General features: G+C 27.4%; 1 protein-coding gene across 2 annotated transcripts in view; it reads right to left on the bottom strand.

The window, feature by feature from the left end:
- Positions 1 to 27,070, bottom strand: part of LOC100208563 (N-terminal kinase-like protein) — a 79,288-nt gene that overhangs the window by 7,343 nt on the left and 44,875 nt on the right. The window contains exons 3-16 of one of the 2 annotated variants that reach the window (XM_065805302.1): positions 20,786 to 20,866; positions 20,575 to 20,688; positions 17,379 to 17,584; positions 17,203 to 17,293; positions 15,963 to 16,118; positions 15,531 to 15,689; positions 15,271 to 15,378; positions 8,636 to 8,749; positions 6,177 to 6,266; positions 4,298 to 4,360; positions 3,887 to 4,075; positions 3,379 to 3,457; positions 3,122 to 3,259; positions 2,930 to 3,048 (exon numbers count right to left, since the gene is read on the bottom strand). In XM_065805302.1, the coding sequence (XP_065661374.1) occupies positions 2,930 to 3,048; positions 3,122 to 3,259; positions 3,379 to 3,457; positions 3,887 to 4,075; positions 4,298 to 4,360; positions 6,177 to 6,266; positions 8,636 to 8,749; positions 15,271 to 15,378; positions 15,531 to 15,689; positions 15,963 to 16,118; positions 17,203 to 17,293; positions 17,379 to 17,584; positions 20,575 to 20,688; positions 20,786 to 20,866 (1,707 nt within the window). The remainder of the gene's footprint in view (positions 1 to 2,929; positions 3,049 to 3,121; positions 3,260 to 3,378; positions 3,458 to 3,886; positions 4,076 to 4,297; positions 4,361 to 6,176; positions 6,267 to 8,635; positions 8,750 to 15,270; positions 15,379 to 15,530; positions 15,690 to 15,962; positions 16,119 to 17,202; positions 17,294 to 17,378; positions 17,585 to 20,574; positions 20,689 to 20,785; positions 20,867 to 27,070) is intronic. The other variant, XM_065805303.1, reaches the window with a different exon arrangement.

Here is a 27,070-nt window from a genome sequence, read left to right as displayed (position 1 = left end):
TATTTATAAATAGTTTTATTTGTGTAATGTTACTTTTATAAAACACAATTCTTAAAACCACCATTAATAAGCTTATATTTATAACTAATAAACAATTTTTTAATTATTACAACATTTTTTTTTGTATTGGATGTTATCTATACATAAATACTAAAGTTTTTATTTACACATTTGCACTTATATTATTATATCATTTGTAGCTCTATTTTTAAAGAAACACTAAGATGAAATTACAAAGCAAGAAGAAAACAATTACAAACAAAAAGAACAAATCCTACAAAATAGAACAAAAATAATTAAAAAATTCAATAATAGTGACATTTTTTACTTTTAAAAGAAAATAGCCACAACTATATCATGACATAAATTTATAGACATTACTTATAAATTATACATTATTGTGGGAAATTTATATTATTGAATTTATATTAATTATATTGTATACTATTATGGTAAAACAAATTATTTTTGCACTTAAACTTCTAGCTCTTACTCACAAAAAAAATTTCTGTGAAATTTTTTTTAGAGAAAATATCATATAGCATTGTTTGCATCTAACAAATCACAATCTTTTTTTTTTAAACTAATTTTAATGTTTTTTTAAAATAAAAAAAAAATTAAAAAAATGAGTCCTTCTTTAGGTAGGTTATAATACATCAGTTCATTTAAGTTAAGAGAGTAAGTCTGGATAAATTATAAACACATGCAGAAGTTTTATTAATCTGAGTTGGTTTTGGAATTACCCGATATTTTATTATTTGTTATGTTGTTATGACAGCAGCAATATGCTTATTTTATTACAAAGTGAAATAAGTTTCAACTGTCATAACATAACAAACTTTTTGTTTCAACAAGACATGTTCACCTCTTTATTGTATATAATTTTATATACAATATATTCTGTTTCTTTATATTGTTGACTACATCTTTTTTAAAAATGAAATATTCTTTTTTAAACGCTAATATAGTTTATATACCAAATTTTTTTCTTCTCTCTCAATAAATAAACAAAATGTCTACAATCATTCTTGAATTATTGTTTACAACTAAAAAATGTTAAAAAAAGTATTCTTTCATGGGAAGGACAAGTATTATGCTGATAGTTGTTTAACTCACTGCTTTTTACGATTATATACTTAAGACTTGCACACCCTCCCAGACGTGTAAGTGTTTAAAATAATTTTGAAGATCCTCAGACATGTTCAAACAAATACAAACCATATAAGCCTCTCACATATAGATGTTATCTCTCCTATGTGTGTAAAGCCATATCACTGCTCATATGAATACAAAGGTATTAAACTTTTCTTAAACCCAAGTTCTCAAATAAATTAAACTTTGTTCCTAAGTAACAAAAAATTTTTATTAAGAAAACAACTAATATGGTAACCACAACTAAAAAACTCCAAAAATTTCTTTTACATTAGTGAAAAATTTTCTCTGAAGAAAGGATTGATTGTTAAAATTATTATACGAGGTACTCTTTCCACTAGAAATACAACATTGAATAAGAAACCTGTTAGATTCTCAGGTTAATATGTTAAGAAAATACAGACATTTTTCCTTACATTATTATGATATGGTTTAGAACTATAATATTTTTCACATTTATTTGATAATGCAATAAAAAATAATTTATAAACACACACAAAAAAAATCAAGAACATCAAGCAACAGACCAATAATGAAACTCTAATAAGTTTGTAGAACTGATACTCATGTGTGTTAAAACCCAGTAGGTCAGGAAATCAGGTAACACTAGCTTAGACAAACTAAAACATCTAGATTCCAGTAAATACAGTAATTTGGATAACTAAGAATTTAGAATAAAGTCAAGTATTTGATAGGTATGTCACTTTGCAATGTATCTAATGTATGCAGTCAGGTATGTATGCAATGTATGCAGTCAGGTATGTCAGTTTGCATTGACATCACAAATGGAGAAAGAATTTTTTTTAATAGCGATAAGGTTAAAAAGTAGATAAAAAGGAAAAGAAAAATAAACAAAAATTGTTTAGAATAGAAGATTTAAAAACAACTAATAAATTGAAAACAATGAAAATATTAAAGAATAAAAATTGAAGAAAAACATTAAATAAACAGAACAACTAAACGCAAAGTTAAAAGAAAAAATGTTTGTGATAAATTCGAAAATAAAAAACTTTAATAAGTTACTAAAACTAAACAAATTTTAAGTTTTATTATTTATGAACAATTTTTAAATTTTATTATTTATGTTGTTTAGATTGTTCATATTATCGTGTATATTTGTATATTTTTTTAATTGTTTATAATGTTGTGTACTTTTTATATTGTCGTGTATGTTTGGTTTATACTGTTGTGTAATTTTATGCATCATTTACATTGATGTATACATGTGTGCATTGTTTATATTGTTGTGCATTTTTTTTTTGGTGTTGTTGCTAATTATTTTTATTATTGTTGCTTTTTATATTTGTTGTTATTATTCAAGTAATTTCATACTTTTTGTCTCATCATAATTTTTAAATATATCCTTCTATTTTATTTTTTATTTTCTATCATCTTTCTGATAGTTGTGTTACCTCATTCATTTATTATCTCTCATCTCAACTCAATTTTTTGTGTTATTATTGTGTTATTAATCTTGCTTTTTTAAATATTATTGTTCTTCTTTTTATATTTTTGGTCACTATATTATTAATTTTTGTTGTTTGTTTGTTTATTTTAATAAAGTGTCAGTCAATTACTAGTTTTTAACTATACGAGTGACATCGAACCTAATTTTGTAAAATTATAAGTAGATTTTTAATTTTTTCAATTTCATGGTTAAATAAATGGATAAAAATAAATATAAAGTAATTGTTTGAAAAATAATAATAAAGAAATACATAATAAAGAAACTAGACCCATAAATAAATAAAACTAGATCAAGCTAAAATATAAAAACCTTTAAATTAGATCCTCCATCATCATTTTTTGCTTCTGTGTAAACAGATTGGTTATTTACACTAACATTAGGTTCTTGCTTAGCAACATCTGTTTTATGTTCTTTCAGATTAATCTCTGCTTTATTAAAAACAATTCATATTTAGATAAAAAATATAGTTTTAAATTGAGTGTGTTTAAAGAAATATAATACCACTTGGTTTGGAATCAGAATTAGTAGAAGAATCTGGCGACTGTGGCTGTTGCTGTTGTTGATAAAAGCGAGATGTTAATGATGTTACAGCCCAACCAGTCCATGTTGATGGTTGACTTAATTGCTCTTTCTCTTTTTCTAAAAAAAAAAGAAAGTGCAACAGACAGTTAAATACCAAATAAAACATGTTTGTTTGATAAATTAAATTTTACTTAAACCAATTAAAGCCAATTAAAGTTAGAAGCAAAAAACAATACCTTGGTTATTTACTGTACTGTTTGAATCTTTAGAAAAAGCTTCTAGTTTCTCAAGAAAACATCTAATGAGTTTAAAAGCCTAAAAAAATAATTTTCAAGCTTAAAGCAATTTCCACTAAATAAAATAATACTAAATTAAAAAATTTCAAATACTAATTTATTATTAGCAATAAAATAAATTTAAAAATTATTTAAAATTGTAATTGAAAATTTATAGTTAAATAAAAATTACTTTAATAAACTAAAATTATCTTAGTTTAATAATTATAAAATTATTTTAGTTTAATAAATTATAAATCTATTTTAGTTTAATAATTATAAAATTATTTTAGTTTAATAATTATAAAATTATTTTAGTTTAATAATTATAAAATTATTAGACTAAAATTGATAACTTAGTTAATTAAAGTAATTTATTTATAAATATAATAATAATAGCATACCATCTAAAAAATTATGGTTAAAAAAATTTTGCATCAAAAAAAAAAAAAAAAAAAAAAGACATTACATTTTCTCTAACATTTTTTTCTTGATCAATTGTTAATGCACATATTGAGGGTAATATCTTTTGAGCTATATCTTCTATTGAATAGTACTCTTGAGTAGCAGATAAAGCCAAAACACCAGCTGAACGAGCAGGAGGAAAAGGATCTCTCAGTGCTCTTGAAAATGCAGGAATTAAAACTTTTTTTCGAGTCTAAACAAATTTTTAAAAATTGAAAATATTTATTGATGTTAATAGTTTTTCAAATACTAAAAAACAAATTAAACACATAAAATAAATTTGAAACATTGAACTACTGTTTTCAAAATATTAAAAAAAAAAATAGAATAGTAATATCATAAAACAAAATATTTGAAATACTATAACGATATATTTAAATACTTAATGATATAAATAATGCACCATAACACTTACTGATTCTGAAATATACTGTGCAATTTTTCCAAGACAAATAGTTGTATTTGTTCGTATACCAGGCTGAAATAAAATAACTAACTAAAAATAATAACTTATACTTATTAAAAAAACAAAAACATAACTGTATAAATGTGTTTCTTTAGCTGATTTTAAATTTGATTTAATTTTATTATGAGTATCATTTTATGATGAGTATCATTTATTAATGCTGATTTATTTAAGATTTCTTAAACATTTTTATAAGTATATTAAAATAGGAAACTTATGATATATCTTATAAGATTCAAAGTCTTTATAATGTTTCATTAATTAAGAGTTTATTAAGAATTATTGTTCTGTATTATAAACCATTAGAAGTTGTATGTATTAGGCATCAGAAGTTTCAATTTTTCAATTGAGTAAAATAGTTTATTTATTGTGTTTGAACATTAAAAAACTCATTGATTATTTTGTTCAAAAACACTTTATAATAATATAAAATAACAAATAAATTGCAAAATTTGGTAAATAGTTTTGCATTGGATTTTATTACATACTCAATGCATTGCAGGAGAGATCTAGTAGCTTTTGTGTTTACTTACAAAAAAAATTTATGTTGATAATTCATATTCATTTTCAAATACTATAACTATATATTTTTGGATACAAATTTAAATGCAAGCAATATATATGAATCTAATGGCTAAAAACTGCATATTTTACTGTTACAGTTTCATAGAGTAAAAAATTGGCAACTCAATATTAATTATAAAATTAGACAAACTTTTAAAATCTTATTATAGTTTGAACAAGTTGAAAAAAAAAAAAAAAATAGTTTAAGTATGACAACAATTATTATTTCTAATACTACTACCATTACTAAGATTGCTATAATTGCAACCATTACTACAATTGTTACAATTGCTACCATGCTACCATTGCTACAACTGAAAAATAAAAAAATAAAAATGGATTGCTTAACAACACCGTAATGTAATAAATATTAAATGTATATATATATATATATATATATATATATATATATATATAACATAAATATCCCAGCTCAAACCGTTAATTCATTTTTATATTTTTAGCTGTGTCTATCCTTATTTTAATTAGTTGATCAGTGAATTTAGTTTACTGGAATTACTATTTCAACCAAGTAGGTGTTCAGTAGGTGGAAACAAAAATAAGCCAAAAAATTAAAAAAAAAAAATTAAAAATTTTAACCTTAATATTAAGATTATTGATAATTAAATTTTTTTTTTATTAGCAATTGGAAAATATAGATTTAATTTTTTATTAAAAAAAAAAATTACTTTAATATTAGCTCTACAATACATTGTTATCTATACCCAGCAAACATTCTATAGTGAAAATTTAGCGGAACTATAAAGGCATTTTAGGCCGACCATTGCAGTTATGCTCATTGGTTACTTAATGGACCATTAGTAGCCACCAAAAGTGACTAGCCTATGACTAGCCACTATTAACATGTTGTAAAGTTATTTGCTTTCCATTTATAGGAGCTGTCACTAATAGTCCACTAAGTAACAGATAAGCAAAACTAGTGGCCCGATAAAAATGCCTATATTTTTTTTTTTTTTTTTTTGTTATTCACCTCCTCAAGGCCATGAAGGCCACTACAGATGAGGAGGCTACTCAATAGTGGTTATAACCCTCTCTCAACTCTATAACTCCGAAACACGAACCTCGACGAACAAGGCTGCTGCGCGGAGAAACAAGTTGAGCGCGGTACTACCAGGGACATGGTGGGGATCGAGCTTGGAACCTCTCGCTTCTGAAGCGAGCGCTTTACACTACACCACCACCGCATAAATAAGTCCACTGCAAATCCACTAAAACAATGTTTGCTGGGTAGTAAAGGTTTTACCTGTTCATCCATTTGCAACTTGGCAAAATATTTTAGAAGTTGGTTGTTCACTGTTTTTTCAGATAACTTTGGTGCTAACAGAAGCATAGCCTGACACAAATAAATAAATGCAAATTATAAAAAAAGTGTAAAAAAGTAAAAAAAAACAACTAGAATAATAGTTTTGTAATTTTTTTAAAAGGTCCACACTTCCCTTCTCCTAGGTAAATTGAGTTCACCATGGCTAAAATGCTGTACCTGACCTAATATAAGATCAGTTTAATGCAATAACCAGGACAAAGACAACAATACATTAAATTTTTGTTACACCATAAACTAAACACAAAAACATTAATTTTTCAGTTTTCAGGAGGAGAATTTTTATTAAGGGTAACGAATTTGCATCTAATAATGTGGCCTGGACAACATACCTGTTATTGTCTGGCAGAAGTGTTTTCTGGAGCTGTCGCCTATACTCTCAAAACTATTCAACAAGTGCTTATCAGAGTCTTGTTTTCCAGCCTGCTGGAAAGCAGCATCTGTTATCCCTATCTTCAAAAATTCTGGAGAGCAATCTGATTCATCTAACTACTGTCCCATAAGTCTTCTTCCTATCATAAGCAAGGTTTTTGAGTCTTTAATACAAACACTTAATTTCTCATCTTGAATCTAATAACTTTCTTTCTGACCATCAATATGGATTTTGATCTAGTCGTTCTATAGCTGATTTGCTAACAGTAATAACTGACAGGTTTTATCGTGCATTAGATAAAGGTGGAGAGGTTAAGGCCATCGCTCTTGACATTTCAAAAGCTTTTGATAAAGTTTGGCATGCTGGTCTTCTCCATAAGCTTTCTTCTTATGGTGTATCCGGCAACATCTTTAAGATCATTGAATCCTTCCTTTCCAATCGTAGTATAAAAGTTGTCCTCGATGGACAGCACTCTTCTTCTTATTCTGTAACTTCAGGGGTTCCTCAAGGTTCTATCCTTCGCCCTATACTTTTTTTAATTTACATTAACAATCTTCCAGATATTCTCACATCTAAGGTGGCATTGTTTGCTGATGATACTACCATTTATTCTTGTCGTGATAAGTAACCAACACCCTCTGATTGCTTGGAGGGGGCATTTGAGCTTGAAAAGGATCTCACTTCTGCTACAGCATGGAGCTCACAGTGGCTGGTGAACATCAATACAGATAAAACTCAATTTTTTTCAGCCAATCGTTATCGCAATAATTTAGATCTTCCTATATTTATGAACGGTGATGTACTCGATGAGTCACCTACTCTTCATCTTCTAGGATTAACTCTTACTTCGGATCTTTTTTGGAAACCATATATCAAATCAGTTGCAAAATTAGCATCTGCTAAGGTTGCATCTCTTTATAGAGCTCGTCACTTTCTTACTTCGGATTCTATTCTCTATCTCTATAAATCTCAAATCCGGCCTTGTATGGAATACTGTTGCCATATCTGGGGCGGTTCTTCTAATGATGCCCTTTCTCTTTTCGACAAGGTTCAAAAACGCATTGTAAACATAGTTGGACCTGCTCTTGCAGCCAACCTCCAACCATTATCACATCGTCGTAATGTTGCTTCTCTTTCTTTTTTCTACAAATACTACACTGCTCTAAAGAGCTAGTGTCTATTGTGCCTCTTTGGAATTCGCTTCCTTCATCTTGCTTTCCTGATTCATATAATTTGCAATCTTTTAAACCGTCTGTCAATTGTTATCTTGCTCTACAATCTTCATCTTTTCTCTTTCAGTAACTTCCAACTTTAATTAGTGGCTGCTTGCAGCCTTGTTGGAAGAGAAGATGTTTAAAAAAAAAAAAAAATGTTTATTTAAGTTTGCAGCTATATGCACATTACAAGTAACTTTAATCAATCTAAAATAATCACAAGTTTGCAGCTATATGCACATTATTTACAAGAAACTTTATTCAATCTAGAATATTCACACTTAAAAAATAGCACAAAAAGCATTTTTACCAAAAGTTCTGAAAACAATTTTTAGGAAATTGATATTTAAATATTTCAAATCAATATCAAGACTTAATTAAAAAGATTTCAGTGTAGTTTCAGAATTTTTCTGAAATAAAAACTTTTTGAAAAAAAAACAACAAAAAACAACAACAAAAAACACTAAAGAAATAGATCTTGTCACTAAAATATCATATACAAGAAAAAAACAACAAGACAACAATGTGCCTTTAAACTCACAGCTCTATATGATCAAAAATGTGTAAATTCTTATGTACACATAATATTAGAAATAAAAATTAAAAAACAACAACATAAATTTGATAAAAATCATGAAAACAAATAAACAGAAAGCAAAAAGCTTGATACAAAATCTTAAATAAAAATTATAGTAATAAAAGTAATAAAATATAAAAAAAAAGTTCAACAACTTAAAAAAATAAAGGAATAGAAAAAATAAAAAAATCAATTAAAATTAAAAAAATGTAAACACCTTTACAGTTTGTTCACGCATAACAGGTAATGTGTCACCAAACCCAGTTGCCACACATGCAAAAATCTGGTTGTCTACAACATTTGGTTGAAGATGTTTTATGAACTTCTCTAACTGTTTAAATTAAAATATAAACAATAAATTATATATTTAAATAACAATAGCCAACTAAATCTTTCAAAATCAATATGAAACATTAAAGAAGGTTTTTTGTAGTAACAACTTTAGGACCCATCACAATGCATAATCTCATACAAAAAGTCAATTTTTAACTAAGTTTAGTAAGCAAAAAAGCAAAAAAAAAATTTTTTTCAAAATATAATAATTAACATTTTTTTTTATGTTAACTTGTTGACAACCTTTTAAAAATAATAAAGGTACATGTAAAGCCGCATAAATCACCGTATATTGCAAAAGGAATATTATATAATTTTTTTTTTCTAGGAATAATATATAAATTTTCTTGTAATATTCTTCTTTTTTGTGGGTTTAAAAAATCCTGACCTGGTTACAAACAAGGGTTTTATTTGAGTTGCATAAACAGAGCTTTTCATTTGAGTTGTATGAGCAGAACAGCTAAACATGGTGGCAGAAGTGTAATTTTATGGGGTTGTAAGGCATGGAATGACATTGGTAAACTTGAATTTATTGATGAAACCATGAATGCTAATTTATATAAAAATATATTGAACCGAAGTTCAAAAGGCTAAAAAACTTAAATTGGAAAATAATTTTGCATTTAAAAAAGAAAATGATCTGAATCTTTAATCTGAATTTTAATCAAAATGGCATAAAGTCTTAGAATAGGAAACAATTTTGTATTTTAACCAATCCAAATCACATTGTTAAAAAACTTGAGCATTATTTAATAAAAATGGCAAAAAGTTTTTATAATGGCTTTCACAGAGCTCTGATTTGAATCTAATCTAAGCATTTATGGACTTCATTACATAAAAAAATAGGCAAAAGATCATTTACAAAAAAAAAAAAAAAAAATTTTGAAAATAGCTGTAGTTAAATCATAGAATAATACATTGACAATTATCAATTCAAATATCTTTATCCATTTATTTAACCATAAAATTGAAAAAATTACAAAGTTATTTATAATTTTACAAAACTAGATTTGGTGTTACTCATATAGTTAAAAACTATATGAGTAACACCAAATTTTGTTTTATTTTATTAAGGTGTCATTGAAGTGACACCTTAATAAAATAAACAAATAAAGCAAAAAAAGTAATACAGATAGCGACCAAAATAAAAAACAAAATAAAAAGAAGAATATTAATATTTAAAAAAGCAAGACAAATAACACAAAAAATAGGAAAAAAGTGAATAAGCTGACAAGAGACAATAACAAATTAATCATGTATCCACATATCATATGGAATCAATGCCAAAGCGCTTGCAAGATAAAAACCAACTACAAGGTTTATTAATAAAATATAAAAATGATTTTGTCAGTTATTTTAATAAACTAGTATTTTTTTCTAGGTTGAACCTTTAACATTTTTCTTGTATAACTATTTTATGTGCAAGTACTTTTAGCCCATTCTTTAGTTTTAAATTCTTAATCAGGTAATTTTTGAAAATGTTTTTTATCAAATAAAAAATTTGAGAAAAAAAAAAGTTCTTTGCAATTAGTACATGATACAATATTTTATTCAAAGATGTTAGTTTTATTAAAAAATGTACAACTAAATTTATTAATTGTACATTTTTTAATAAAATTAACATCTTTGTTAGTTTTATTAAAAAAATCCTGATACGGCCAAACAAGTTAATCCATTGTCTGACCTTCGTATCACTCCAGCTTCTGTATCTAAAGTGATTTCCTGCTTAGACTCTTCTACAGCTTATGGTCTGGAAAACATAACTGTTATAGTTTGCAGAAGTGTTTTTGGAGCTATCGTCTCGACAGCACTCTTCTTCATATCCTGTAACTTCAGGTGTTCCTCAAAGTTCTATCTTTAGCCCTTTACTTTTTTTAATTTACATTAACGATCTCCCAGAAATTCTCACATCTAAGTTGGTACTGCTTGCTGATGATACTACCATTTATTATTGTTTTGATAAGAAGCAAACACTCTCTGATTGCTTAGAGGGAGTATTTGAGTTTGAAAAGGATCTCACTTCTGCTGCAGCATGGGGCTCTCAGTGGCTGGTGAACTTTGACTCAGATAAAACTCTTTTCAAAAATAAAAAACTTTAAAATTTTATTTATGAACGGTAATGTACTCAATGAGTTATCTACCCTTCATCTTCTAGGAATAACTGTTACTTACAATTTTTCCTGGAAACCATATATCCAATCAATTGCAAAGTTAGCATCTGCTAAAGTTGCATCTCTTTATCATGCTCACTACTTTCTTACTCCGGATTCTATTATTTATCTCTATAAATCTCAAATCCTCTCTTGTATGGAATACTGTTGCCATATCTGGAGCGGATCTTCCAATCATGCCCTTTCTCTTTTAGACAAAGTGCAAAAACCCATTGTAAACATAGTTGGAGCTGCTCTTGCAGACAACACAGTCAATGAGCTTTAATCTAGAAAAATGCAAGTACATGATTTTCAAAAAGCATCATCACACACTAAACAAAAAAACTTTAACTGATGATAAATTTAACAGCCCCTGCTTCCACTTAACAATGACTGACAAAACTGGCTTTGTTCACAATCAGTTTTCATGGAACGAAGTAGCAAAAGCTATTTCAAACTCATATGCTGTTCTCTGATTTTTTAAACGCATATTTAAACATTAGATTCATGAAAGGTTCCATACCCTTAACTTTTACTGCTCTTATGTAAGGCCTAATATGGAGTATTGTTCAGCAGCATGGAGACCCTTTTCAATTGAAAATATAAACAATCTTGAAGCTGTTAAAAATTGAGCAACAAAACTTGTCTCATCTTTGCACCATGAAAGCCAAGGACAGTTGCTTGGCTATCAGAATCCAATCACTTGAAAATCGAAAGTGCCAAAGCGATCTTATACAATACTTCGAATCACCATCTCCGGCTCCTGCACTTGTGCAACCTGGACCAGCTGTTGGTCTTTGGGTTTTTTCCCATCGCATTCAAGCACCAGAAATTATTAAATGTGTAGCTCGCAAAAAAAATGCTTGACAGATTTTTTGGCTCACTTCCAAAAAAACTGTATCAGTACTCTGTTTCTAGCTTGGGAAGCTATTAACACAACATACTGAATATTTTATTTTTATCTATTTGTGTTTGATAATTCTCTATACTGGATCTACTATAGCTGGGATTGGTTGCTTTCCCAGCTTCACAGATTCTTCCATTGTAGATAAAATTTAATAATAATAATATATAAATTATCTATATGTTCTTTATAATAAAAAAACATAAGATTTTCAAATAAAAAATATTTGTAGAGGTGCCTCAAGACCCAGTTTTTAATTTATATATAAATTGAAAAACTTTATAAAAAAATTATTTTATATATTATTGCATAAAAACATTTTAAAAATGAAAATAAAAAAGTGCAAATTTACAAATGCGTTTGAAAATTTTTTATATATATATTAAAAAAAAAAGATTTTCAATTTTAAAATTTTTACATAATTTTGTTTTATTCCAGACTCAGGTTAATCTATTTTTAAAGAACTTTTTCTTTGATGATATTAAGGACCCATTCCATGTTTTTTCCATCTTCATTCCATATTTTAAAATTTCTAAAAATTCATAATGCAAAATGTATAAGTTTTTTTAAGTTAAAGTAACTTTTTTAATTTTATTCAAAACCATTTTACTATTTCCAAGGTTTGACCAAAGGTTTGACCACTATAACAACTCGATTAAAGTGTTAGTAAAATCTTTTTGATATAAGAGAGGTTCACAGTTTGATTTTCACCACAAAATATGGTGAAATGTAAAAATAATATAACGAAATCCATAAAATTGATTACAAATAAGACGCCATATAATTGATTAAAAGTTCCTAAAGATACACAATTTTTTAACAAACCGCAACATAAAAAAAGAACATAATAAAAGAAGTTTTCAACAGACTTTTTAATAGAGTTTTCAACATTTTAATAAATTAAAAGTTTTAATGTTTATTTATTTTAACATGATTTTTTTGTTCATTTATTTTTTGGGTTTAAAATCACTCTATATGCATACTTTTTGTAATTTTAAGTTTTAAGTCTGATTTTATGATTATTAAAGTGACTTTTTTTTGAAATGAAATTATATAGTGAAAATAAATTAGCATCTGCTAAATTTGCTTCTCTATATTGTGCTTGCCGTTTTCTGTCTCCTGATTCCATTCTCTACCTCTACAAATCTCTTATTCGCCCCTGTGCGGAATACTATTGTCATATTTGGGCTGGTTCTTTTAATGATGCTCTTTCTCTTCTAGACAAGGTCCCAAAATGCATTGTAAACATAGTTAAAACCAGTCTATCTGCTAAGCTTGAGCGCCTCTTTTTCATCGCCTTAAAGTTGCATCTCTTTCACTTTTCTACAAATACTATCATAGTCCCTGCTCAAAGGAGCTATCATCCCTTGTACCATCAACTAAAACTTACTCTCTCTTGACTCGTCATTCAGCAAAGTCTCATTCTTTTACTGTATCTGTCTCTGCATGCTTTAAAAACTTTTATTCGTCTAGTTTTTTTCCCCGCACCACAACACTTTGAAACTCTCTCCCAACTTCATGTTTTCCTGACTCATACAACCTTCAACTTTTACAACTTTTTACAAGTAGTTTCATACAACTTTTTCAGTCTTCTATCAACCATTTCCTTGCTCTATAACTTTATTCTTTTTTTCTAGTAACTCCCAACTTAATAGTGGTTGCTTGCAGCCTTGTTGTGAGTGAATCAGAATATAAAAAAAAATACAAATGAAATATAAATATGATAATATTTATCCATCCTATAGTGCTCATATTACATATATAGTGTGAGGTATTTTGCCTATATAATAGAACTTACATCCTGCACAAACAAATTTTTAGACAACAAACAGTTTGAAACCTAAAAGGAGATTTTAATGGGGAAAAACATTAGAAACTTTCAGTGAAGAAAATTTTGTGGTAACCAATGGTAACAAACTTAAAATGTCTTTTGATGATTGCATGTAATTTTTGCTTTATAAGCTTAGTATTTTCCCGAAATAAGGAAGTTTTATAAAAGAAATGGATTTGTTTGATTTTCAAAGGGTAAAATAACAGCACATTTTTGCAATCATTTATACCTAGCTAAAATCTTTATTTTAGCTTGGAACAGATGGGTTCAAATTACGCTTGAGAAATTAATGATATTGTAACACCATGATTAGTATTGTTTACTTTGAAGGTTCTATCAATTAAATATGTTATGAAACTTTATTTGAAATTGAAGTAAAGCTGTAAAAACTTGTTTATAAACCTTAAAACTTTTTTATATGATAAATGGTTGTAATTTAGGAACTGTTTGTTTTAAACAAAGTTATGTCCATAAAAGTTATTTATGAGTTTTTTTTCTTTTCCAGGGTAAAAGATATAATGATTGTAAAACATTAGTTTCCACAGTAAAAGAGATAATGTTAGTAAAACACTGATTTTTACAGTAAAAGAGATAATGTTTGTAAAACACAGGATTTCCACGGTAAAAGATATAATGTTTATAAAACACTGGTTTCCACAGTAAAAGAGATTATGTTTGTAGAACACAGGATTTCCACAGTAAAAGAGATTATGTTTGTAGAACACAGGATTTCCACGGTAAAAGAGATAATGTTTGTAAAACACAGGATTTCCACAGTAAAAGAGATAATGTTTGCATAACATTGGTTTTCCACAGTAAAAGAGATAATGTTTGTAAAACACTGGTTTCCATGCTAAAAGAAATAATGTTTGTAAAACACTGATTTCCACGGTAAAAGAGATAATGTTTGTAAAACACTGGTTTTAAACTCTATAATAAAATTCTAATAATTCTAGCTAAAATAAAATGTTATAATAATAATAGAAGATACAATAAGTTGTTTTTAGTAGTTTTAAGTAGTTTTTTTCAAATAGTATACAACAAATTATTATTAGCAGACCATAACTTCAACATTTTTAATAAGTTCTTCATGCAAGCAGGGGAATAACTTATATTCAAACAAGGGGATAACTTATTTTTTGTATATTGAATCAGCAAAAAAATCTTTACTTTTAATTTCTTAAAGATGTTTTGAAGTTTTCCTATTAATGGTGATATCTTTTTTAAGTTGTTTAAATTTATTTGGATCATTAATGATAAATCATTAATGAATTTGAATAAATTGAGTCATTAATTATAACTAATGAAAATAATAAATCTGATAAACATAAACATTTCTTTCTAAATTCTCTTCCTTTTTCTGGTTCTGACAGAAAATATTGCAGACAGAAAATACCTGCAGCATTTATAGTTTTAACTTATTGAAAGGGTCCACAATTCTGAAGATAGCTGTGCTGTTTTTTTACCATCTAAAAATCAAACAAACTTTTTTTTTTGAGTGTCTAATCTTTATAGTAAAAGATGTAAAAACAATTTTTAAACTATTACTAATGATAAGCATTAGTTTTAAATATTATTACCGTTTTAAATAGTGAATTGGTGAGAAAAGATTTTCATGAAACAACATCGCTGACCTGCTGTAGCAATTGAACTCTTGTTGCTCTATCATTTGATGAAAATAGCTTTATAATACAAGGAAGAATTTTTGCTTGATATGATGGCTCATCGAGGAGAAGCCCAACCTTTTTGTAAAACATATGATAATTTTAGCTATTTTATATTCATAAAACAAATGAAGGATTTGTAATTAAATAATTAAAATCAAAAAATGAGTAACAATTAAATACATAAACAATAATTATTTATTATTTATTATAAACACGTACTTTCATACCTTGAAAAGCGGTGAAAGAATTGCAGATCCAGAATCTGAAAACTCAAATGCATTTAGGAGTTGTGGAAGAATTTTGTCTATACAAAACTGCTTTGGGAATGAATCCAGATTTTTATCTAAGGATGAGTAAAACTCTTTTTGTTCTGAAATATCTTTTATCTAAAATATTTTTTAATTTTTTAATTTTTTGAACTAAAAAAGCATGAATAAAAAGTATTTAATTAAAAAACTTTTTAAATGTTAAAAAAAATTATAAAAACCAAACTTAAATTTTTATTTTTTTAAAACTACATTAATAAACACCCTTTTGCCCCGACCCCACCCCACCTCTAAAAGTTATAACAAACAACAAAATTTTTATAAGTTATAAAAGAAGAAAAGATAAAACTTTATTAAGAATTTAACTATGACATTGTCTATAACGTTTTGTACCTGAATCTCTTGTAAAAATAGATTTGCTTTTATAAAATCATTGTCTAAAAACTGCCCAGCTTTTGTGCAGTTTTCAAGAAACTTTTTTGGATTGCTTCTACTTTTCGGATTTGCACAGACCAAATCACAATAATGAATAACTAGTTGCTTCGGTAACTATAAAGCAATAAAGTAGAACAAATTATCTTTTAACTGATAACAACATCACAATTTGAATGAAGTAACTATCCAAGTCTTGATTTGAACATGTTTTGATATTTTGAAGTATTCATTTTTTTAAAACAAAAATTTTTCCATAAAACCATAGTTGTTAAAAACAAATAATAAAAAATTTTTTAATACTAACAATATTATCTAGTAACTATAATAAATAACTAGTGATAAGTAATAAATAAAAATTAAAAAACTTATTTAAAATAAAACTACTATTTAAGTTTATTTAATTTATTTAAGAATTTATATAAATACAATTTAACTTTTAAGTGGAGTTTTTAATTTCAATAAGGGATATAAATATTAAAAGACATTGTAAGTATAAAAGCTTTCTGGTGACAAAAACATTCTGGTGGTCTTAACAACACTCAAAAACTTGCAAAAGTGTTTGAATGTTGTTAGAAATATCTTTTTACCTCAGAGCTATTTAATAAATGTTAATCTGAACCAAAAACATCAAAGCTTGGTTGGTCCCTGTCAAAAGCTTTCGCCATTTAGTGTAACAGGGCAAGTTTTTAAATTTCTAATCGCAGAAATAAAGTTATCCTTAATTTAGGATTCTTATTTCCAGTAAACTCTGGAATACTAAATATCCATAATCTTTATAATCTCCATAAATGATCTTCCTGACAACCTTTGAATATGATTTTATTTGCTGACAACCTTTGAAAGTGGTTTTATTTGCTGACAACTTTTGAAAGTGGTTTAATTTGCTAACAATGCAGCAATGTACTCAAGTACAGATAAAAAAGCCAACAGATAGTACAGATAAAAAAGCTCAAAACAAGTAGTCAATATTGAATATAAATTCTTCTCTGCGCTTACCTAGTTCAACTTAAAACTCTGACAAAGTAGAATGGTAACATAGTCACCATTCTACTTTGCAACATCTGTGATTATTTTATACTACCAATCTCTCATAAAGACCATAAAACCAATTGGCAAATTAAAAACTTTAAATTTTTACTGATAATACTAATACTTATTTAAAAACTTTAATTTAAAAAAAAAATACAAAAAGTATTACTTTGTTTATTATTTTAAGGTCAGCTGGTGATTGAAGTGCTCCATTGTAAATCTCCCAAATTAAACAACCCAATCCCCAAGAATCTGTAGAGCTGTAAATTTATCAATTTATTTAAGTATTAATTTTAATATATTTATCTAAAAAGTAATTTTTGTAAAAAAAAATGTTAATTTTACCAAGATCCTTTAACAACATCTTTCAAACCTTCAGGGGTATTATAACATTGCAATTTAGGTAACTTAGCAACTGGATCTGTGCTTGAGGCATGCATGTATTCCATGCCCGAAAGTTTCCATTCACCATCATTTCCAACAAAAACTGAGAAAATGTTTACATTTTCATGAACTAAATTACAGTCATTCACAAGAAAACTTAAACCAGTCTAAAAAAATAAAAACTTAAACTAGTGTAAATAAATTAAAAAAAAAAGTCAACAAATTTAACAACATATTTACTGTTAAAAAATCAATAACTTTTATTTGACTTGTTCAAAAATAAGAATTTAATTAGCCAATTATAAAAACTATCAATATCAAGAATAATTTTATGTTTGATATAAGTCCAACCAAAAAAAAAAGATAACCAATCATTTAAATCAATAAAACATTCAGCAAGTTACTATAATCATAAAAATCAGTCAGAATCACAAACAATGCTTTGGTAGGGCTTGATAAAATATAGCAGGGGTCGGGTTTGTAATCGGGGCTGGGTAAACTTTTATAAATATTTTTTTAATTCGAAAATCATGTTATATTTTGTAAATATATGCATATATAAACATCATTATGATTAAGATGATCGCCATAATCATTATTGCCATCATCATTATCATCATTATTATCATCATCGCCGCCATCATTACCATTATCATTGTCATCATCATCATGATCATCATCATCATCATCATGATCATCATCGTCAGGCTTTAGCCTTCCTCTTTTATGCTGTTTCTCTTATAATGGTCAATGCTCAAATGAGCTATCACCTCTATTACAATAAACCAAAACTCATTCTTGCTTGGCTTCTTATTCAACAAGTTGCATCCTTTTACTGCATCTGTCCCTTCATGCTATAAAAACTTTTATTAACCCAGTCTTTTTCCTTGCGCGACAAAAAAATATTATAACTTTTACTTGTTTCATGTTTTCTTTTTTTATACAACCTATAACATTTCAAGTCTTCAGTTAACCATTTTCTAGCTTTTTAACATATCCTCTATTTTAAAATAACTCATAACTTAACAGTTGTTGCTTGCAACCTTGTTGGAAGTAAAATCAAGTTTAAAAGTATATGCCAGTATTTAATAAATAGTAAATATAAGTATAAATTATAATATATAAATTATTATAAATTTTTTTTAGCCCCGGCTATCAACACCTACTAAAATTTGTAACTTTGCAGGGGCCGGGTTTACAAAAAGTCTCAATTTTAGCTGGGGTCAAGGCCCAGGTCATTTCCTACTTTTAATGTGCATTGTCAAGACCACACAAAATTTTTTCATGACTTAAGATCAGGAATGAGGCAACTGCATTGCTAACTTTTCCTATGTTTGTACCAAATTCTTAGGGTATCTATGTTTGTACCAGGTTCTTACAGTATCTATGTTTATTCTAAATTCTTATGGTATCTATGTTTGTACCTCTTTTTATTAATTTATATTACTAGTAATTAAAAAGATTAAACATCACCACAAAACTGCTAATTTTACATTTATTTGTGATTTTCAGAGTAATTTTTGATGTGTAGAACCTTACTTCAAGCAAAATTCACTAAACCTTCTTGTTCTTTGTGAGATTGGAACTTTCATTTATGTGCTTTCATTTAGCAACACTTATTATTTTTCTCTTTGTTCTTTATTGTTCTCCTTCTTCTCTAAGGAGACCAAGTAGACTTGGTCTCCTTCGAGACCAAGTAGTAGTCAAAGTTTAATTTTAGATTAATCTGTAAAATCTTAAAATCTAATTCTTAAATCTTTTTTTCACAGGGTCATAAAGCAGAACATGTTAAATTTATCTTTTAAATAGCAGTATAATTATTTGTTCTCTTGCACTGAGATTTCATTCAACATAAAGCGCTTTTGAACTGAAATTACCTTAAATCTCTGCATTAAAGCCAATAATATTCTTCTTCTAATCAAATAACTTATAATTCATAAGTTAAATTTTATTTGATTTAAAGTCCATCACAAGATATTTTTTAAAAAAGAAATTTAAAAAAGAAATCGATTTAAAATAATTCTAAAATTCTCTTATTCAAATAATTTTAAAAATGAAATTTGAAATTAAAAAAAAATTTTAAATTTCAAAGAATTTTAACACTCGCCAACATTAACTATAAACTTTTTGGAGCAGCGATGTTTGTAATATCCAGTGGTATAGTGAGTATCATTCCTGTAATTTTTGACTTTTGTTATTAAAGCAACTTTTATCTTCTAAACTTTATATTCTATTTTAATTTTTAAAAAACTCTCATTCTTCTTTCTACATCATTATACTTCATACATATATTTCTTTGTGATAGTCCTTACTTAAGATTTTTTTGTGATAGTCCTTACGTATGTCTTCAGTCTAAAAAATGCAACTATAATTTTCACACTCTTCTACTATTTTCATCAGAACATCTCTACAAAGAATTTTTGTAAAAATATTTTTGAATGGTGAGTGAAACTTAATGAATCTTTGAACGGTTGAGTGTGAAACTTTCACAAATCAACTTTTTCACCTGAACAACTCTCAAAAAAAACACATCTATATCATTGCAAAAATTTCACAAAAAATGTATTTTCTAATGCTTAGGCATTTTATTCTAATTACTATATCTCATATTACATCTCAGAAGTTAGGTTCTAAGTCTAGCGTTTCAACTCTCATATATGGGTCTGACCTTATTAGCTCTTCCAACAATAAAGCAGAATTATTTGAAAAAATATATTCCTTTATTTTACCTAAAGTCAAACATCGTTAGTCACCTAATGTTTTAAGCCTCACTCTACCTGGTTTTCTCCTTCTTATTATTCTTTGACAAAAATCTATAACAACCTCATTATTAAAAGCAATGTGTTTAAGAAATCCTTCTATATATTATTTATAAAAAAATACTAATGTCCATTTTTTTTTGACAGCAAGCCGTTTGTCCTGATGAAAATAATAGTAGAGCGTGAAACTTTCACAAACCAACTTTTTCACCAGAACAATCCTCCAAAAAAAACATCTACACCATTGCAAGAAATTCACAAAATTTTTTTTTTTTGGCAGCAAGTTGTTTATTACATGTCATTAAATAGGAAACGAATTGTATATATATTTATTAAAACCAATCAATTAAAATTAACAACTAACTAAAAATATTATATTATAAACTTTTATAAAATACTGTTATTTGATGAATTCCCCATGTTATAAGATTTGAATTTCTTCCATCATCTTTGTCAAGAAAAAGAATCAAAGGTGTAACAGGTTCAGTAACCATGTACAACATTGTTTCAGACTAAAAGCAATAAAATTTTATAAAAAAACAACTTTTATAAAATAACAAATTACAAGACAATACATAAATATCTTTTTACATAAGACAATTTTTTTACCTCAAATCCATCTAAAAACTTTATAATATTTGGATGTCGCAAAGTCTTTAAACGTTTGTAAGCTGTTTTTGCAAGATAAAACTAAAATAAAATAAAAATGTTTAAATTTAAATAAATTTAAAAATTTAAATAAATTGTAAACTATTAAAGTATTTTATTATTTTTATTAGAAATTCTGAAAATTAAATTTTCATGACCATTACTGATTACTTTAATATTTTTTCAACAGGGTGCTGCTTTTTTTAGAATTAATTTCCACTTGCTTTTACCATTGTCCTCAGAACTAATCTGGTATTAATTTGAATTGATCTAAATATAGAGATTTTTAATTTTTTTGCCGTTTTGTTATGAACTTTAAATCATAAGATTGATCAATAATCACAAGTAGTCAGAAGACTATATGCAGTACACACTGATTTAAGCCAAGCGTTTTTTTTTTTAATACCTTAATAAACTAAAATTATAATGACTTTATAGTATACTTTATCATATCCATATGTGCCAACTCAACGATTGTTGGAAACAACTAATAAAGTTTTCCCAATAACCTTATTTTTGCATCTTATAATTTTAAAATTAACATCAAACTGACCAATTATATTAAACATCCTACTATCTATATTTAGAAAAATATTTTTTCTAAATAATTTTTTTCTTAAGGTGTTATTTTCTTATCTATATATATATATTATATATTTTATATATATATATATATATATATATATATATATATATATATATATATATATATATATATATATATATATATATATATATATATATATATATTATATATATATAATAATAATAATATTTGTAGTATAATAATAATATATTTTTCTGTTGAGGGAAAACGCTAAGTTAACCCTATGACAGACTCAAAAACAGGTTTTACAAGATTTTACAAAACAACTTAACTAAAACCAATAATTAGCTTGACTATTTCCAATTTAAACTCATTAATGGACTGTGATTCAACTACTGAAGTAGGCAGTTTGTTCCATAACTTTAATACTGGATTTGTGAAGAAATTTTCACGAAGATCATTTTTAAAATAGGTATCAGTAATCGTTTGATGATCTGGTCTTTTTAAAATAGCTACATAATTTTTTTTAGGATTGTAACTCAATTGTAATTCAATTTTCTCTATATTTTTATAGCATTTAAAAAATTGTATTAAATCTCTTCCTTTTCTTTTTTCTGATAGAGTTGTAAAATTATCAGAAATAATATCAAGATTTTTGGTTTTTCCTACCCACAATTAAATTGGGTTTTTATATCCATGGTGAAGTTGCCTTCACCATGGCTCAAAAACCTCATATAGCTAATGACCAGGACATATGAATAAAAAAAAAAGTACACAAACAAATATATATATATATTTTTCAAACATCATCAAACATTCCAAAGAGCTGATGTTCGAGGAAAAAAACTAGACGAATAAGCATTTCTGGAGCACTTAGGAACAGTCACAGAAAAAGGATGAGACTTAATTGAATGACGAGTAACACGAGAATGAATTTTAGTAGATGGCACAAGAGACACTAGCTCTTTAGAGCAGTGCCCATTATAGTATTTGTAGAAAAGAGAAAGAGAAGCAACATTACGACGATGTGATAATGGTTGGAGGTTGGCTGCAAGAGCAGGTGCAACTATGTTTACAATGCATTTTTGCACCTTGTCTAAATAAGAAAGGGCATCATTAGAAGAACCGCCCCAGATATGGCAACAGTATTCTATACAAGGCCGGATTTGGGATTTACAGAGATAGAGAATAGAATCCGAAGTAAGAAAGTGACAAGCTCGATAAAGAGATGCAACCTTAGCAGATGCTAATTTTGCAACTGATTTGATATATGGTTTCCAAGAAAGATCAGAAGTAAGAGTTAATCCTAGAAGATGAAGAGTAGGTGACTCATCGAGTACATCACTGTTCATAAATATAGGAAGATCTAAATTATTGCAATACGGATTGGCTGAAAAAAATTGAGTTTTATCTGTATTGAAATTCACCAGCCACTGTGAGCTCCATGCTGTAGCAGAAGTTAGATCCTTTTCAAGCTCAAATGCCCCCTCCAAGCAATCAGAGAGTGTTGGCTTCTTATCACGACAAGAATAAATGGTAGTATCATCAGCAAACAATGTCACCTTAGATGTGAGAATATCTGGAAGATTGTTAATGTAAATTAAAAAGAGTATAGGGCCAAGGACAGAACCTTGAGGAACCCCTGAAGTTTCAGAATAAGAAGAAGAGTGCTGTCCATCGAGGACAACTTTTATACTACGATTGGAAAGGAAGGATTCAATGATCTTAAAGATGTTGCCGGATACACCATAAGAAGAAAGCTTATGGAGAAGACCAGCATGCCAAACTTTATCAAAAGCTTTTGAAATGTCAAGAGTGATGGCCTTAACCTCTCCACCTTTATCTAATGCACGATAAAATCTATCAGTTATTACGGTTAGCAAATCAGCTGTAGAACGAGAAGATCGAATTCCATATTGATGGTCAGAAAGAAAGTTATTAGATTCAAGATGAGAAATTTAGTGTTTGTATTAAAGACTCAAAAACCTTGCTTATGATAGGAAGAAGATTTATGGGACAGTAGTTAGACGAATCAGATTGCTCTCCAAAATTTTTGAAGATAGGGATAACAGATGCCGCTTTCCAGCAGGCTGGAAAGCAAGACTCTAATAAGCACTTGTTGAATAGTTTTGAGAGTATAGATGACAGCTCCGGAGAACACTTCTGCAAGACAATAACAGGTATGTTGTCCAGGCCACAAGCTGTAGAAGAGTCTAGGCAAGAAATCACTTTAAATACAGAAGCTGGAGTGATATGAATGTCAAGCAATGGATCAACCTGTTTGTTAGCAATATCAGGTAGAACGCAACTAGTGAAATCAAGAGATGATATTGATGAAAAGTTTTTAGCAAACAATTCAGCTTTGTCTTTAGGTGAGGTGACAAAGTCTGAACCATGCAAGAGAGGCGGAATTAAAGATTTGCCCTTATTATTGATACTACTAAAGATTCTCCAGAAGTCACAAGAGCCTAATTTTTAAGATAAGATACAATATTTCATGATCTGAGAATAGAGGGTTTTGGCATTAGACAAAACCTTTTTACAATTGTTTCTTACAGTAATAAACAGACGTCTGTTTTCTGGAAAATTGTTTTGCTGATAAATATGGAAGTAACGGTTTCGATTGGCAATTGCAACAGCACAGTGTGAGGAAAACCATGGAGGAGAGTGAGGCTTGAACTGGAATCACCAAGAGGGAACAAAAGATTCCATGCCAGCCTGAATCCACAAAGTTATGTTAGAAGCACATTTGTTGACAGGAAGAAAAAAGATTTCTACCCAAGGGCCATCACGAAAAAAATCACGGAAAGAATCCCAGTTACTATAGTTGTAAGAGGTTTGATGATAGGGGGATTCAGGTGATAAAGAAGAATGAGATATTAGTTTTAGAGAGATTAAACTGTGATCAGAAGCACCTAAGGGTGAATAAGGAGAAACTGATTACTGACTAGGATCAGAAACAAGACATAAGTCGAGTAGAGAAGGTAAATGATTCGGGTTGTCAGGAAAGCGAGTTCGAAAGTTGACTATTTGAGTTAGGGATTGAGAAAGGCAAAAGTTGTGGGCTTTAATGCCTGCAGAATCACTGACACTAGAGCCAAGCCATTCAGAGTGGTGAGCATTAAAGTCACCGACAACAACTATATTAGCTGATGGATAAAGAGAGAGGGCTTAGTTAATATGATCAGAAATAACATCAAAAAGAGTGCAGTCTTGAGATAAAGGAGAGCAATATAGAACAAAGAGAAAGGCAATAGAGAGAAGTGGTGCTAAACGAAAGCACATGAAAGAATAGTTTGTGGATTCAAACCTAGTTTCACAACAAATGGGTGAACTCTTACGAATGTAAATGCCCAGGCCAAGCATGTGACTATTGGAGTCTTTACGAATTAAAGGAAGATAACCATCAACACTAAGATCACAAGATGAGACAGCTGAACTTAAATTAGTCTTACAAAGAGCAAGTAGGTCTGGTGAACTTTGCAAGAGATAAGACTCAACAGAAGAAAAGTTACTTCAAAGACCAAGAATATTAGTAAATGATAGGTCTAGAGAACTTGAATATATATATATTTATATATATATATATATATATATATATATATATATATATATATATATATATAAACCTGAATTTTAGTTTTTTTGCTAAGTTTAAATTTTGTTTTTTTAAATATATTTTGTTAATACTTAGTTTTAACATTCTAGATAATTCTTGATGGATCTCATAATAATATTCATTTTGTGTCAACTTGTAACAACCTTTATAATATAAAACCTAAAAATCTTTGTAAAGGACAAATTTTATTTTTAGCATATTTGATTTTACTTATTTCTATTTAGATAAAAGCTATTACTTATTTGAATGCCGTTGTCAGAGTGCAAAATAAAGGAGCCATTCTATTATTATAGAGATGTAGAAACCGGGTGAGAGGAATAGTGTCACAAAATAAACTTCAGAATGGTGTCAAATATATTAAAAAGGCCTAATTTTTAACATATTCGACACTATTCTACTAATTTCAGACACTTATTTCAGCAATTGCTTACTCATTTTGCTTATCTTTATAGCATATAGCTTTTACAAAAAAAAACAAGAAAAAAACAAAGAATAGTAAAAGAAAAGATTGCTATCAAACCCCAAACCCTCAGTCGATGTAGCGGCACTCTTTTGCAGCAGCAGGCTATAAGGTAGTTAATGTATGTACTGAAGCAGGCTATTTCAGACATATTATCTAAACACACATTTATAGCTATTATGATATTTTTATTTATGGTACTGTTCATTAAAATCCTTTAGAACATTATTCCTATTTCTATTTTTGACACTATTTACTAAATTCATTTGCACACTACTCTTTTTGTTTTGTTTTCGACACTACTTCGATTTTACAATTTGGAACACTATTTCCTTTTTTGTTTTCAACACTATTAAATAAACTCCTTTGCAACTTTATTCCTTTTTTTTATTTTGGACACTATTCATTAAACTTATTTGTGACATTATTCCTTATTCTGTTATTAGACAATCGAAATTTTGTGACACTATTCCGCCACACTGTAGAAACCAATTGTTATTTATGTGTACCTACAGTAATTACAGTATTTAAATATAATCTATTATATATATATATATATATATATATATATATATATATATATATATATATATATATATATATATATATATATATATATATATATATATAAATTATATATGTATATAATTTCAATAAATATTTTTAAATTTTTCAATTAAAAGCTATATAAGGTCATATGTTGAGCATGTCAGCATAAACTTTTGATAGAAAAATATTCTTTTTGTGAGGTCAAAAGAGAAATATTTCCTTTTCTGTTGGTTATTGAATGTTGACTATTATTTATTTCACAACCTGAATTGCTATATAAATTATCGCTTATAATTAATACTTAATTTAACGCTGCTGCTGTTACCCATTTGTGCGCCTTTGACACAGAGTTTTTACCATACATGGCCTTTTAATATTTCTCTTTATATTTTTGACCACGCAATGAGGTATTCTTAAACCTTTATAATCTGTTAATATCTGCTTAATCAGTAATAAGATCTAAAACATGCTTCATCAGCTTAATTAGTAATAAGATCGAGAACTTTTTAATTTAATGACTTCTGTAGAAAGGATAAACCTTATGTTATTTTTAAATGAGTATAGTAACTTTTAAAGTCTGGTAATTTATTTAATTCATGCATTTTAATAATAAAGCCATTAAATTCCTTTGTCAATTGTATTTAAAGTATATTAATCTGTTATTTTTTATTTTTAAAAATTTGAAGACGATGATGACTCTAAAAAAGATGGACTTTTCAAAAGGTAAAACTCTTGATAAATCTAGTGTTTATCTCCAAAACTCTTGCATCTCACATGGTCAGCTCTATGTTGTATGTTAAAAACAAGATCATTTAATACCTTATTTTAAAGAAATTAAAGAAAATCTGTTTGCTTTTACAATATAAAAAATCAGGTCGTTTGATTATTAGTTTTTTTAAAGTTGTTAAACATTTATTATGAGGTATGTCATTAAACAAATAAGGTTGTATTTTATAAATGCTTCTAATTTATATATTTTTCTAAATTTATATATTCAGTTATACTTATGTGTTATTTATTATGTTTTTATATGAGCTAAGGTTATATGGGTTTATATTTTGTAAGTGTGTA

This window comes from Hydra vulgaris, chromosome 09 (assembly GCF_038396675.1).
Source record: "Hydra vulgaris chromosome 09, alternate assembly HydraT2T_AEP".
Lineage (NCBI taxonomy): Eukaryota > Metazoa > Cnidaria > Hydrozoa > Anthoathecata > Hydridae > Hydra > Hydra vulgaris.
The sequence above is the reverse complement of the archived record's forward strand: the minus strand, read 5'-3'. Positions and strand labels throughout refer to the sequence as shown.